The sequence below is a fragment of the Gadus macrocephalus genome, chromosome 11, assembly GCF_031168955.1.
Source record: "Gadus macrocephalus chromosome 11, ASM3116895v1".
Lineage (NCBI taxonomy): Eukaryota > Metazoa > Chordata > Actinopteri > Gadiformes > Gadidae > Gadus > Gadus macrocephalus.
The window spans coordinates 12,074,053-12,089,851 of NC_082392.1; the positions used below are offsets into that span (position 1 = coordinate 12,074,053).

Below are 15,799 nucleotides of genomic sequence, written 5' to 3' on the forward strand. Positions count from 1 at the left end.
CCGGACTTGAACCCCGGTTTCGAGGGGGTTAGGCAGAGTGCACCCCACTGCACCACTGAGGCGATGACAAAACACAATAATCAATCATCAATAAAGAGGATATACATGACATTAAAATGTATGTGTGTATTTCTATTATTTCCCTAATGTTCTTTTTTTCAAGACGACAAATAATAAACAACAGTGTTACCCCTTATGTTTTTTTTCATGACGACCAAAAAAAACAACAGTGTCACCCCCTTTATGTTTTTTTTCATGACGACCAATAAAAAACAACAATGTTACCCCTTATGTTTTTTTTCATGACGACCAATAAAAAACAACAATGTTACCCCTTATGTTTTTTTTCATGACGACCAATAAAAAAAGGAACAGTGTTACCCCTTATGTTTTTTTTCATGACGACCAATAAAAAAAGGAACAGTGTTACCCCTTATGGTTTTTTTCGTGACTACCAAAGAAAAGCGACAGTGTCACCCCTCATGTTTCATTTGATAAAAACGACAGTGTTACACTGTCGTTTTTTATTGGCCGTCATGAAAAAAAACATAAGGGGTAACACTGTCGTTTTTATTGGTCGTCATGAAAAAAAACATAAGGGGTGAGACTGCTGTTTTTTAATGGTCGTCATGAAATAAACAAAAGGGGTAACACTGTCGATATTTATCAAATAAAACATAGGGGGTAACACTGTTGTTTTTCTTTGGTCGTCATGAAAAAAACCACAAGGGGTAACACTGTCGTTTTTTATTGGTCGTCATGAAAAAAAACGACAGTGTTACCCCTTGTTTTTTTCATGATGACTGATAAAAAACGACAGTGTTACCCCTTATATTTTATTTGACAAAGACAACAGTGTTACCGTTATGTTTCTTTTCATGACGACCAATAACAAACGACAGTGTTACCCCTTAGGTTTTTTTTCATGACGACCAATAAAAAACAACATGGTTGCCCCTTATGTTTTTTTTCATGACGACCAAAGAAAAACGACAGTGTTACCCCATATGTTTCATTTGATAAAAACGACAGTGTGACCCCTCATGTTTCATTTGATAAAAACGACAGTGTTACCCCTTGTGTTTTTTTTTTTTATGACGACCAAAGAAAAACAACAGTGTCACCCCCTATGTTTTATTTGATAAATATCAACAGTGTTTTCCCCTTATATTTATTTCATGACGGCCGATAAAAAACGACAGAGTTACCCCTCATGTTTTTTCCATGTTGACCAATAAAAAACGACAGTGGCACCCCTGTTGACGTTTTTGCAGGGATCGGAACATAAGCTGATTAGAGTGTTAACCTCCGAACTTAACAATGCACCATCAAGACACCGGTTAATGTCATCACAAAGGTTATACTTGAATTTATAATTCGCATGAAATAGAGATAAGAAACTTCCATCTGAGGTCATCAACCGGACTTGAACCCCGGTCTCCAGGGGGTTAGGCAGAGTGCACCCCACTGCACCACTGAGGCGATGACAATTCACAATAATCAATCATCATTAAAGAGGATATACATGACATTAAAATGTATGTGTGTATTTCTATTATTTCCCTTATGTTTTTTTTCATGACGACCAAAAAAAACAACAGTGTTACCCCTTATGTTTTTTTTCATGACGACCAATAAAAAACAACAGTGTTACCCCTTACGTTTTTTTCATGACGACCAATAAAAAACGACAGTGTTACCCCTTAGGTTTTTTTTCATGACGACCAATAAAAAACAACATGGTTACCCCTTATGTTTTTTTTCATGACGACCAATAAAAAACAACAATGTTACCCCTTATGTTTTTTTTCATGACGACCAATAAAAAAAGGAACAGTGTTACGTTTTTTTTCATGACGACCAATAAAAAAAGGAACAGTGTTACCCCTTATGGTTTTTTTCGTGACTACCAAAGAAAAACGACAGTGTCACCCCTCATGTTTCATTTGATAAAAACGACAGTGTTACACTGTCGTTTTTTATTGGCCGTCATGAAAAAAAACATAAGGGGTAACACTGTCGTTTTTATTGGTCGTCATGAAAAAAAACATAAGGGGTAAGACTGCTATTTTTTATTGGTCGTCATGAAATAAACATAAGGGGTAACACTGTCGATATTTATCAAATAAAACATAGGGGGTAACACTGTTGTTTTTCTTTGGTCGTCATGAAAAAAACCACAAGGGGTAACACTGTCGTTTTTTATTGGTCGTCATGAAAAAAAACGACAGTGTTACCCCTTGTTTTTTTCATGATGACTGATAAAAAACGACAGTGTTACCCCTTATATTTTATTTGACAAAGACAACAGTGTTACCGTTATGTTTCTTTTCATGACGACCAATAACAAACGACAGTGTTACCCCTTAGGTTTTTTTTCATGACGACCAATAAAAAACAACATGGTTGCCCCTTATGTTTTTTTTCATGACGACCAATAAAAAACAACAATGTTACCCCTTATGTTTTTTTTCATGACGACCAATAAAAAAAGGAACAGTGTTACGTTTTTTTTCATGACGACCAATAAAAAAAGGAACAGTGTTACCCCTTATGGTTTTTTTCGTGACTACCAAAGAAAAACGACAGTGTCACCCCTCATGTTTCATTTGATAAAAACGACAGTGTTACACTGTCGTTTTTTATTGGCCGTCATGAAAAAAAACATAAGGGGTAACACTGTCGTTTTTATTGGTCGTCATGAAAAAAAACATAAGGGGTAAGACTGCTGTTTTTTATTGGTCGTCATGAAATAAACATAAGGGGTAACACTGTCGATATTTATCAAATAAAACATAGGGGGTAACACTGTTGTTTTTCTTTGGTCGTCATGAAAAAAACCACAAGGGGTAACACTGTCGTTTTTTATTGGTCGTCATGAAAAAAAACGACAGTGTTATTACACCTTGTTTTTTTCATGATGACTGATAAAAAACGACAGTGTTACCCCTTATATTTTATTTGACAAAGACAACAGTGTTACCCCTTATGTTTTTTTTCATGACGACCAATAAAAAACAACAGTGTTACCCCTTATGTTTTTTTTCATGACGACCAAAGAAAAACGACAGTGTTACCCCTTATGTTTCATTTGATAAAAACGACAGTGTTACCCCTCATGTTTCATTTGATAAAAACGACAGTGTTACCCCTTGTGTTTTTTTTTTTTATTTCAACCAAAGAAAAACAACAGTGTCACCCCCTATGTTTTATTTGATAAATATCGACAGTGTTTTCCCCTTATATTTATTTCATGACGGCCGATAAAAAACGATAGTTACGTATGTAACTACGGTTCTATGAATTCCGGATGACCGCCAGAGGCGGTGCTTTAGCACTGGATGTTCCATCTCGCGCATGCGCAGGTCGAGTAATTATACCAAAAAAGTCACCTGTGACACCTGGGTGACCCGAGAAAGTCTATATATTCCGGAGTCACCCGAGGTTCTGTTCCAACTGGATCTTCTCGCGGAATCTGAGAAGTCTGAGTGACAGAGAACTCTGGCGGTCATCCGGAATTCATAGAACCGTAGTTACATACGTAACTATCGTTCTATTTCATTCCTACTGACCGCCAGAGGCGGTGCTTTAGCACTGGATGACTAATACCAAAAAGGTCACGAAGAGTGCTCACTTCAATCAAGGGCTCGAAGCCGTCGACAAGACAGCCGTCGCCACAGGATGAGGAGCAGCGACATTAACCCTGTAGTATCGGGCAAACGTACATGATGAGGACCATGTAGCCGTGGAGCAAATGTCCTGAAGTGGAACCCCCTTCAAGGCAGCCCATGATGTAGCCATACTCCTGGTAGAGTGGCACTTAACGGCAACGGGGCCCAGGGAGCCCCTGTGCCCTATAGGCATTCAAGACCACATCCACAACCCAGTGGGAGAGTCTCTGTTTCGACAGGGCAGCCCCCTTCCTGCAGCCCCCGTAACAGACAAAGAGGTTATCCGTCTTACGCAAGCTGGTTGTCGCTTCAACATATGGCCTAAGCGCCCGCACCGGGCACAACAGGTCTGACACTCTTTCTGCATCCCCTGGAGAGCCTGGGGGATTGAAAGCAGCCAACTCGATTGATTGGTTTACATGATGGGGAGACAATCGTTTGGGTAGGAAGGATGGGTTCGGCCAGAGCACCACTCCTGACCCATCTGCGTGCCAGCGCAAACATGCCTGGCTCACTGACAAGGCATGGAGTTCACCGACCCGTTTTGCAGTCGCAATGGCAAGGAGAAATGCCGTCTTCATGGACAGCCGCGTCAGGTCTGCCTGACTTAGTGGCTCAAATGGGGGTAGACATAAGGACCTCAGAGCTACTTGCAGGTCCCATGATGGTGCCCTCAGGGATCGTGGCGGTTGAAGCCTCTGGGCCCCCTTCAGAAACTGCCTGATTAGGTAGTGGGACCCTACAGTCTGGTTATCCACCCTTGCGTGTGTGGCCGAGATCGCGGCCATATAACGCGCAGGGTAGACGCAGCTCTTCTGTTGTCCAACACAGACTGCAGAAAGTGTAGTATCACTACCACTGAGCAAGTCTCCAGGACTTCGCCCCGCGCCACGCACCACTGGGCGCAAGACGTCAGCAGCGGGTCCTGTCTCTCAGGGGCCACACGCACAGCCGCAGGCGGCCCGGATTCGTGTGCCATATGCGTCCGCCTACCTGAGACAGAAGGTCCTGTCTCTCTGGGAGGCACCAAGGCCCTCCGTTGAGGAGTTTCAATAATGGTGAACCATGGCCTTCCTGGCCAATGTGGAGCCACCAGAAGTAGGCTGTAACAGCCACGCTGGCATTGGGGGAAATGCATAAAGCAGGCTGTCTGGCCCAGCATAAGCCAGAGCGTCCTGCCCTAGGGGACTGGTCCTCTCCGTCAAGGAGAACCAAAGGGGACAGTGGGTGGTCTCTTCGGAAGCAAAGAGATCCGCCACTGCCCTGCCATTCCTGTCCCAAATCATCCCCACCACCTCCGGATGGAGTCTCCACTCTCCGGGGGGTGGCCCTTGGCGAGAGAGAAGGTCTGCCGCTGTGTTCCGGACACCTGGAACATGGACAGCCCTCAGGCTTAGAAAATGGGGGAACGCCCACGGAAGGAGCATTTGCGTGACCCGCAGGCTCTGCCTCGATCTGGTGCCCCCCTGATGGTTGACGTGGTAGACTGTGGAGGTGTTGTCTGTCCGGACAAGAACATGTCGGTCCCTCAGAACTGGAAGGAAGTGCCTGAGAGCTAAGAACACCGCAAGGAGTTCCAGCACATTTATATGCTCCAGTCTCTGCTGGGCATCCCACTGGCCTCTGACAGTCCTGCACTGCCATACTGCACCCCAGCCGGAAAGGGAGGCGTCCGTCTCCACAACCTCCCGCCGGGAAGCTATCCTCCCTAAGGGCGACCACGCAAACAGGTATGCCCTCTCTTTCCAGGGTCTGAGGGCCCGAAGGCACCGCCCAGACACCCTGACCATCTTGAGTCTCTGCCACTTGGGGTCCAAGTGGAGACCATTCACCCAGATCTGCAGGGTACGCAATTCCAGAAGGCCTAGTGGGACCACCATGGATGCTGAGGTCAGCATACCTAACAGTCGCAGGAAGAGGCTGTATTCCAGCAACCTCCCCCGCCTGAAGCGCTGTAGCAGCTGCAAAATGGTAGCTACGCGCTTTGGAGAGAGGCAGGCTCGCATGGCCACCGAGTCGAGCACCAGCCCCAGATAGCTCACAACCCGACATGGTGTAAGGTTGCACTTGGTAAAGTTGACCATAAGGCCAAGCCGGTCCACATGGCTGAGGAGCATGGCTGTGTCCCTGACCGCCTGCTCCCGAGTTGGGGAAATTACCAACCAGTCGTCCAGGTATGGCAGTATCGCCATACCTGTGGCCTGTAATGGTGACAGGGCTGCTGCTACACACAGTGTAAATATACGCGGGGCCAGAGACAGCCCGAACGGAAGAACCCTGAACTGGTACACCTTGCCCAGAAAACAAAGCGGAGGAACCGCCTGCGACGTTGGGTAATAGAGACGTGAAAGTAAGCGTCTTTCAGGTCTATTGATACGAACCAGTCCCCCTGAGCGATAGCCTGGAGGACGTCCGCAACATGCAGCATGTGGAAGGGAAGAACCTTGAGGGACTGATTCAGCCCTCTCAAGTCCAGAATGGGGCGAAACCCGCCATCCTTCTTCGGTACCAGAAAGTAGGTTGAGTAGAACCCATCGAGCTGTTCTTGTGGTTCTACTACTTCGATAGCACCCTTCCCAAGGAGGGTGGCTACTTCCTGTCTCAGGACCAGGGATCTGTCGGGATTGGTGACCACGGTAACCTTGATCCCGCTGAAAGTTGGGGGCCGGCGTCGGAATTGGAGCATGTCCCCGTTGGATAGTGTGGACACTATCCAAGGGTCTGTGGTCTGCTCTTGCCAGTAGCTCAGGTGCTGCTCAGAAAAGTGCCCGACGGCTGGCCCTTGGAATTTAGTACCTACCTGAAGGGGGCGGCGGTTGGGCGCCGAACCTCTTGGCGCCTGAAATGCCACGCATTTCAGGCGCAGAGCTACGGCGCTGGTCAGCCCGTGCTGAGAAGTGCTGGCCCCTCAATTGTCCACCTGAACGTGGTTGAGAGCTATTGGCACGGGGTACCGCAGAGGCCACCGGCCTAGAATGAAGCCGAGGTGCACGCCGTAAGCTAGCAAACTGCTGGCTAGCCTGGCCAACCTGTACACACCTGGAGCGTACACCTGTACGCTCCAGGGCCTGAAGAGCAGCTGGCCCAACCGTCTGGCCTGGGACCACTGGAAGAGAACGGAGGGTCCGTCGACACACCTCCGACAGGGGTGACTGCGCCAGCCAAACCTGGCGGCGCGCCAACGTAACAGTTGACATTAACCTGCCTAGCTCCCTAGTCATGTACGCAAAAGTTTGCAGTGAAGCATCACTGAGGGTCTTTGCTAAAGGATCAGCACTTGACCCCCGTATAGTCTGAGACAGCGCCAGAACGATGTGAGAAAGCAAATTCCCAAGACGTCCCACACGGGCAGCAACTCCTGGTAAGGAGGTCATCTGTAATCCGGCACTGGGGCCGAGGGCAGCGCGCATCGGTTCTCAGAGCCTCGTCCGGGGAGACAACCAGGGACGCTATAGCAGGCTCAATCGGAGCCAACCGGTCCAAGCCATAAGAATCAGCATTGGCCCTAGTTGCCAGACCTCTGCCATCACTAGTGCGCTGGGAGAGAGCCCTTGAATCTGGCCAGCATCTATGAAGCTCTGCGATGTAGGGCTCAGAGGGGGGCAAAGAGAAAACGGAAGGTTGAGCGGCCTGTGGAAAAAAGGCGTTCACAGGTGCAGATGAAACAGGAGCTTCATCCAACCCCAGCCTTGCCAGGGCCATTCGCACGGCTGGTCTAACAGTGTCGCGGCCGGACACTGACCCTCTAGCCGAGCAGCCCCGAGACCCTTGAGAGAACGCCTGAGAGGCAAGGGACGCTTGCTCTTCCTCCTCTGCAAAGAGGCTACAGGACGCAGCTGTAAACAGCATGTCATCCTCTGTATAAGTGGGTTGCGCAGCCGCAGGGGCCGCGGCTGGTACACCCTGAGCTGGTTGAAGGTTCTGTAGGAGGGCTTTAATCTGACCAAGACCCGAAGGGGGCAACCCTGGTCTGCCCTCCACCTCAGCCAACCTAGCTAGCCTCAGTGCATGAGGTATGAAACTACAGTTCATGCACACTGGTCATGGCCATCCTCCGCCTGCAGGGAGGCCATGAAGGCGACACACTATGGGCGCTTAGCATGTCGGCAAATTAATTGCAAGCAAATTAATCAGTAGGCTAGGCAATCGAGCTTTAGGCGAGAGCACCTGAGCAACGACGCGACACCCCGACAATAACAGTGACAGCAAGCTACAGGCGAGAGCACCCGAGCGACGCGACACCCCGACAATAACAGTGAAGGCAAGCCTTGGAAACCCAAGCAGCCCACTGGAGAGAAAATTAACACAGGCTAGGCAATCGAGTTTTAGGCGAGAGCACCCAAGCAACGACGCAACAGCCCGACAATAACAGTGACGGCGAGCTACGGGCGAGAGCACCCGAGCGACGCGACACTCCGACAATAACAGTGACGGCGAGCCTTGGAAACCCAAGCAGCCCACTGGAGAGCAAATTAACACAGGCTAGGCAATCGAGTTTTAGGCGAGAGCACCCAAGCAACGACGCGACAGCCCGACAATAACAGTGACGGCGAGCTACAGGCGAGAGCACCAGAGCGACGCGACACTCCGACAATAACAGTGACGGCGAGCCTTGGAAACCCAAGCAGCCCACTGGGGAGAAAATTAACACAGGCTAGGCAATCGAGTTTTAGGCGAGAGCACCCAAGCAACGACGCGACAGCCCGACAATAACAGTGACGGCGAGCTACGGGCGAGAGCACCCGAGCGACGCGACACTCCGACAATAACAGTGACGGCGAGCCTTGGAAACCCAAGCAGCCCACTGGAGAGCAAATTAACACAGGCTAGGCAATCGAGCTTTAGGCGAGAGCACCCGAGCAACGACGCGATGCGACACCCCGGCAACAACACAGTGACGCCGAGCCTTGGTAATCCAAGCAGCCCACCGGAGAGCAATCAGCGCAGGCTAGGCAATCAAGCTACAGGCGAGAGCACCCGAGCAATAATGCGCCCGACAATAGAGTGACGGCGCCAGGAAAATACAGTGACGGCTTTTGGAAACCCAAGCCACTCACTGGCGATTAATCAAAGCGCGCAACTGGCTGAATAAATACAGTGACGGCGGCTTGGACCCCAAGCCGCGCACTGGCGCATACAAATGAGCAACCGGGCTTAGGCGAACGCACCTGAGAAACGGTGCGAGACCGAAAGAATAACACAGCGACTGAAAACCAGCCGCCAATTAATGCTCTCAGCAAATTAAAGCAAAGGGTAGAAAGGTGAAATCAGCTGCCGCGCTAGCCGACGGATAGTCGACTACGCGTAGCCTACACACTTTACTCACCCCTACCGAATCAAACAAATTGCAAGTCGCAGCCCTTGGTGGACGAAGTCAAATCGAGGCACCAACCCTTGGGTTACAAGGCTACTTGCGACAAGCTAATATGGTATCTCTTACAACAAACAATGTTTGTGTGTCCTGCTAGTACGCTACCGCGAGAAAATAGAAGGAACAGAACCTCGGGTGACTCCGGAATATATAGACTTTCTCGGGTCACCCAGGTGACCCGAGAAGTCACAGGTGACTTTTTTGGTATAATTACTCGACCTGCGCATGCGCGAGATGGAACATCCAGTGCTAAAGCACCGCCTCTGGCGGTCAGTAGGAATGAAATAGAACGACAGATACCCCTCATGTTTTTTCCATGTTGACCAATAAAAAACAACAGTAGCACCCCGGTCGACGATTTTGCAGGGATCGGAACATGAGCTGATTAGAGTGTTAACCTCCGAACTTAACAATGCACCATCAAGACACCGGTTAAACGCATCACAAAGGTTACACTTGAATTTATAATTCGCATGAAATAGAGCTAAGAATCTTCCAACAGAGGTCATCAACCGGACTTGAACCCCGGTGTCCAGGGGGTTAGGCAGAGTGCACCCCACTACACCACTGAGGCGATGACAATTGACAATAATCAATCATCCATAAAGAGGATATATATATGACATTAAAATGTATGTGTGTATTTCTATTATTTCCCTTGTGTTTTTTTTCATGACGACCCATAAAAAACAACAATGTTACCCCTTATGTTTTTTTTCATGACGACCAATAAAAAACGACATGGTTACCCCTTATGTTTTTTTTCATGACGACCAATAAAAAACAACAATGTTACCCCTTATGTTTTTTTTCATGACGACCAATAAAAAACAACAATGTTACCCCTTATGTTTTTTTTCATGACGACCAATAAAAAAAGGAACAGTGTTACCCCTTATGTTTTTTTTCATGACGACCTATAAAAAAAGGAACAGTGTTACCCCTTATGGTTTTTTTCGTGACTACCAAAGAAAAACGACAGTGTCACCCCTCATGTTTCATTTGATAAAAACGACAGTGTTACACTGTCGTTTTTTATTGGCCGTCATGAAAAAAAACATAAGGGGTAACACTGTCGTTTTTATTGGTCGTCATGAAAAAAAACATAAGGGGTAAGACTGCTATTTTTTATTGGTCGTCATGAAATAAACATAAGGGGTAACACTGTCGATATTGATCAAATAAAACATAGGGGGTAACACTGTTGTTTTTCTTTGGTCGTCATGAAAAAAACCACAAGGGGTAACACTGTCGTTTTTTATTGGTCGTCATGAAAAAAAACGACAGTGTTACCCCTTGTTTTTTTCATGATGACTGATAAAAAACGACAGTGTTACCCCTTATATTTTTGCCAGATTTGAGCCACCACCGCTAACCAGTGCCGGGTGCAGAGGAGTGGTGTAGAGCTGCAGAAGTAGAATGACGCAGGGACACCAACCAGAAGGGAGTCGCCGTATGACTTTCTCGGTAAGGAAGGGATTTATCGTCCTGATGCTGTACAGCATGAAGCTGCAGGAGTGGGTTGTCACAGCGATGTTAGCAACAAGGCAAACTGGTCATCCAGAGACCAGCGTCACAGCACCAGGTTCCCCTCCGGCCAGGCTGCATTCGAAAAGATCAGGACTGTTCTTCTGCTGAGGTCCTTATGACTAACTGAGAGCCAGCGACTGGCCTCCAGAGCCTACCAAGAGTAACCACAGGGAGGAACTTTACTCAACGTTATGCGACGTTGGTCATAAACCATCTATCAACATAATGTCAAGTTGGTTTTTGTACATCACACAGAGGGTTTAATGGTCATACATTTTTTCTACTGGAAACATTTGATAATGATGATAATAATTATGCAATTTTCATTAGGTATTCATATATATATATATATATAAGGTTTCATCATGTTTCAGGCCTGGAATTATTAACACTGCCCAAAGTTTACACTAACACACACACACACACACACACACACACACACAGATTTTTAAAACCAAACACACTGCTAGTTAGCTCAGACCCCAATGGTTTCCGGTTAAAGATATGCATGCTACAGAGGAAACAGAAAACAACAGGGGAGTGCGGATTGACCACAACAGCAGAAGTAACAGAATGACAGTGACAGTTTCCACGACCCCACTTAAAGGTTATGGGTCAAACCCTGATGTCTGCAGCAGAGCCTACCAAGAGTAACCACAGGGAGGAACTCTTACTCAACGTTATGTGACGTTGGTCATAAACAATATATCAGCATAATGTCAAGTTGGTTTTTGTACATCACACAGATGGTTTAATGGTCATACATTTTTTCTACTGGAAACATTTGATAATGATGATAATAATTATGCGATTTTCATTAGGCATTCATATATATATATATTAGGTTTCATCATGTTTCAGGCCTGGAATTATTAACACTGCCCAAAGTTTACACTAACACACACACACACACACACACACACACACACACACACACACACACACACACACACACACACACACACACACACACACACACACACACACACACACACACACACACACACACACACACACACACACACACACACACAGATGGTTTCCGGTTAAAGATATGCATGCTACAGAGGAAACAGAAAACAACAGGGGAGTGCGGATTGACCACAACAGCAGATGTAACAGAATGACAGTGACAGTTTCCACGACCCCACTTAAAGGTTATGGGTCAAACCCTGATGTCTGCAGCAGCCCTCCTGTATGCACCCTTGAGCAAAGACCCTACATTAAAAGTGCTGTAAGATTTGATGGCATGAGAGAAGTTCTCTTTACAACTCTCAAATCTTACCTGCACAGCACCTGACATGCGGCTGCAAATAAAAATTCACTTGGGGTGAAAGCATCCAAAGCATCATTAGTGATTACAACTTAGATGTTACTGTGAACAGTGTTCTTGTTATGCAAATTAGCTTTAACATCCGGTTAAGTTGCGAAATACATTGTTTCCTGATATGGGCCCCAACTATCTTCAACCACAGCTCGGGTTCAACCAAAAAGCGAGAGTTTAGAGGAAACAGTAAAACAGTAAAACCAACAAGACTTGTTCTTAGATCTTGTGAGAAAATTATTCTAACAAATGACATTCATACTGCATCAAGACAGAGTATATATTTGGTTTGAAAAACCTTGTCTGAAACATAAGAAAAATTGATAGACAGAAATTCCCAAAAATGCATTGCTGCCTGAGCAAAATTCAAACAGCCATGGAGTTGGAGATAGGCTCTTTCATTCTTGACCTGTAAAGAAAATAATAAGTTATTTATTATTTTAGTTCTTGATAAAATGGAAGATAAAAATATTTTATTTTTTGCAAAAATAATTTGATTCAGGATAAATTAATGGATGCGAGCTTCTGAAATTATAAGACAGCCGTTTTCAGCCCCAAATAATCACCTACCTTTTACAACGACTTCGATGAAATGCCCTCTTGCCTGCTCTCCGTTCCCACATTTCGCGATGCACTGAAAATCCCCATTGTCCTCGCTGATGAGACTGAGAATCTTGGTCGTGACCTGCCGAAGTCGACTGTCCTCTGAGATGGTCTCATTCACCGTGGTAAGGTACCTGCTCGGATCTGTGAGCCCAACACTTTGGTTTTGGTGCCAGCCGACCTCCATGTGACGGCACAACTTGTATACATACATCGTCTTGCAGGTGAGCGTTATCGGTGTCCCCATGAGTTCCTTGAATGGTTTCCGTTCATAGTGCACATCAACAATTCCTTAAGGGAAAAATTTGTTCAGAAGAAAATAAATATTGTTATTGTTTATAGCGTTAATTTCTTGATTTTGAGATTCAAATAAACAATCAACCTAAAGGTTTTTTTTTAAACAAAAATAGGTTAACTCAAGTGTGCTATCAGTATCCTATATTGTAAGCTAAAATAAGAGTGTGCTTTCAGTCTACTTGTATAGTTATAAGATATATGATACATTCTTCATAAAATTATACTGAAGTACACTTGGCTTGTAATGACAAGTATACAGAAAATTCTAGGTACAATTGGCCTTCACGTAATCTTTTGATCGAAGATAAACTTAAGAAAAGTATATAACTAAGTATACTTAGCTCTGTGTTGTTGTGCTTGTGCATCGTATTATGCGTTATTTATTTTGTCATCTAATAGAATATTAGTTTTTTTTATTCATAAAGCATCCAACATGTTCTGAGTAGCCTATGGGATTTTTTAATATGAGCTAACTTAAAACTTAAAGTACAGATAGGGGTATATTACAAGTATAATACCTAACGTAGTTGTATACTGTACAGTGCAAACTAGTGACATGTGTACTAGGCTACTATGCAAACTTGAACTTGTAGATGAATAAACTTCTGATTCTGAAACAAATATGTTTTAGTAACATGAACATCACAACAAAACCGAGGAAAATTTATCTTAAATTCAACTATATTTCCCAAGGGTAATATATGTGGTAAGTTCTAATAACAATGTACTTGTAAGTGTACCATTTCAATACTTCTGGGGACTAAAATGGCCAACATTTTTGATCCTGATAATATACTTTCAAGTATACTTAAAATGTAAGAGTGGTTTGCATACACCAATAGTTTTCTTCCAAGTATTATTTTGTACTGCAACTATACTTTGAACCATACCTCAAGTTTTCTTAATAGTGAAATACTCATGTACTTTTGAGTTTATGAAAGTAAACTTACTAACTAACCCTTACTGCAAGTTTTCTTTAAATGGTCGTAACTTTACTTAGTTTATGCTATTTGGTTACTATTTAGATATTATTCTTTTACTTGAAGAGACTCAACCATAAAGGATATATCCGGTAAGAAGATCCAAACATGCTAGGCAGATGTTATGGTTAGTGATATCAACCAGAAACTAGCCACAATTATATGTAAAACCCCAAAATCTAACAGGTTATTGTGCATGCAGGAATTAATGATATTACGTAACATATCCCAATAATCCCTAACTCACATATATATATATTTATTGATCAAAATATAGGCAAACAGGTTATTGTGCATGCAGGAATTAATGACATTACGTAACATATCCCAATAATCCCTAACTCACTTATATTTATTGATCAAAATATAGGCAAAACATCCTAATAAACTTCAGTTAACTTGTCAGTACAGCGCAAATACACCTAAATAGAATTTGTTAAGTCTATTTCTGATGAGTTCATGAGAAAGTAGACTCTCCTTTAGTTTAAGCAATACTAAAGGCACACTTGAAAAACGTATTCTTTGTAAGGGTTTGCCGTGATAGCCTAAATTTGACAGACATATCCAAAATGATTAGGGTTAATAGCTTAAATAAACCTAAATCACGATTAACTTGGACCTGATAAAATGCTATATCCGTAAATTGTAGTGTAGGATGCTACTTCCACTTAAATTTCGAGATGGTTGGGGAGATAACGTCCCTCATTCCAGAATCAAAGTCCAACCAACCTTTTCCTTTGTAAGAGACCACACAGTGATATAACACCACCAACCACACCATTCGGCGTCCATTGAACCAGAATGTTGTCAAACACATCACCCGCTCCATCGTGCACGCCAACTCCAAAAGTCTGTGATGATTTACTGCCACAACTAATCTTTCATATCACGCGAAGATTACATGCAGGCGTATGCACGCCTGTGTGAAGGGTCACAGGGCGTTTATTTATGTTCCTGTGGTTTGAAAAACGGCATCTTCTTTCTTCCGTTCTCTTTCATTCTTTCCGATTGGGGAGGAACGCAAACATAAAAAAAAAGTAATAATATAAAATGTGTTTAGTCTGTTAATTACAACTATATTAAAGATACATCCCTAAACATTAAGTCCTTCCATTTCAGCCCATTACAAGTAGGCTAAAATATAGACTACCAATTGGTTCAAGTTACAGCCAAGGTAACTTAACAAACATAAAAATGTACCTTCTATGTCCACCGTGTTTGTTCCATATATATGACAAACCGGGTGCAGCAGCATGTTTAGTTCCTAGGGATGCAAACAATTAATCGATTATCGATTAATTGTCGATAAGAGATTACTCGATTAAAATAAATTACTTGCAATTAATCGCATTTTTAACCCGTAATTCCCCAACCACCCACGTGAGGGCGCGCTTGACGCCAGACGTACTTGACGCACACGCGGGAACACAAGCGAAGAAGCAGGACAAGACAAACGAAAAGCGGGACACTAGAGCTGTGTTCGAAATCGTTCCCTATCATGGATGTAGTGCACTAAATAGGGTGCACGGCATTTTGTAGGGTGTTCGAATTCTCAGTGGTCCACTATATAGGGCACTATATAGTGGACTTAAAATAGGGTACATACGATGTTCCCTACATGTTACCTCCGTATACCACAATGCAATGCGGTTGTATTTTTCCAGGGGAGAAGAAGAAGCTGAATAACCGCGAAAACTCGTTCCCTATTCCCTATATAGTGTACATGATATAGTGCACACTATATAGGGAATAGGGAACGAGAATTCGGACACTACGCTGAACATTTCTAAACGTCATTTGCCTCAGTAAATGCGCCGGGTATTTGTGTGAATTGATGCGCCGACATCATCTAAAAAAACCGGGCTGGAGGTTGTATTGATGTTGAATGTTACATTTCCTTGTTCAAGTTTTTTTAAATGAATTTTGAATGTTAAATATTCTATGTTAAATCCCAAATAAATTGTTGACATTTCTAAACACAAGCCGGATGTAAATTTATTCGTTTTCGCGGTTATTCAGCTTC

General features: G+C 44.3%; 1 protein-coding gene across 1 annotated transcript; it reads right to left on the reverse strand.

The window, feature by feature from the left end:
• Positions 1 to 11,402: 11,402 nt before the first annotated feature.
• Positions 11,403 to 14,678, reverse strand: zgc:174945 (uncharacterized protein LOC793867 homolog). Its single transcript, XM_060064582.1, has 3 exons — positions 14,506 to 14,678; positions 12,467 to 12,790; positions 11,403 to 12,305 (listed from the first exon to the last, which is right to left on the reverse strand). Exons 1-3 carry the CDS (start codon positions 14,603 to 14,605, stop codon positions 12,295 to 12,297), a joined length of 435 nt encoding a protein of 144 aa, XP_059920565.1. The 5' UTR covers positions 14,606 to 14,678; the 3' UTR covers positions 11,403 to 12,294.
• Between the last annotated feature and the right edge of the window lie 1,121 nt (positions 14,679 to 15,799).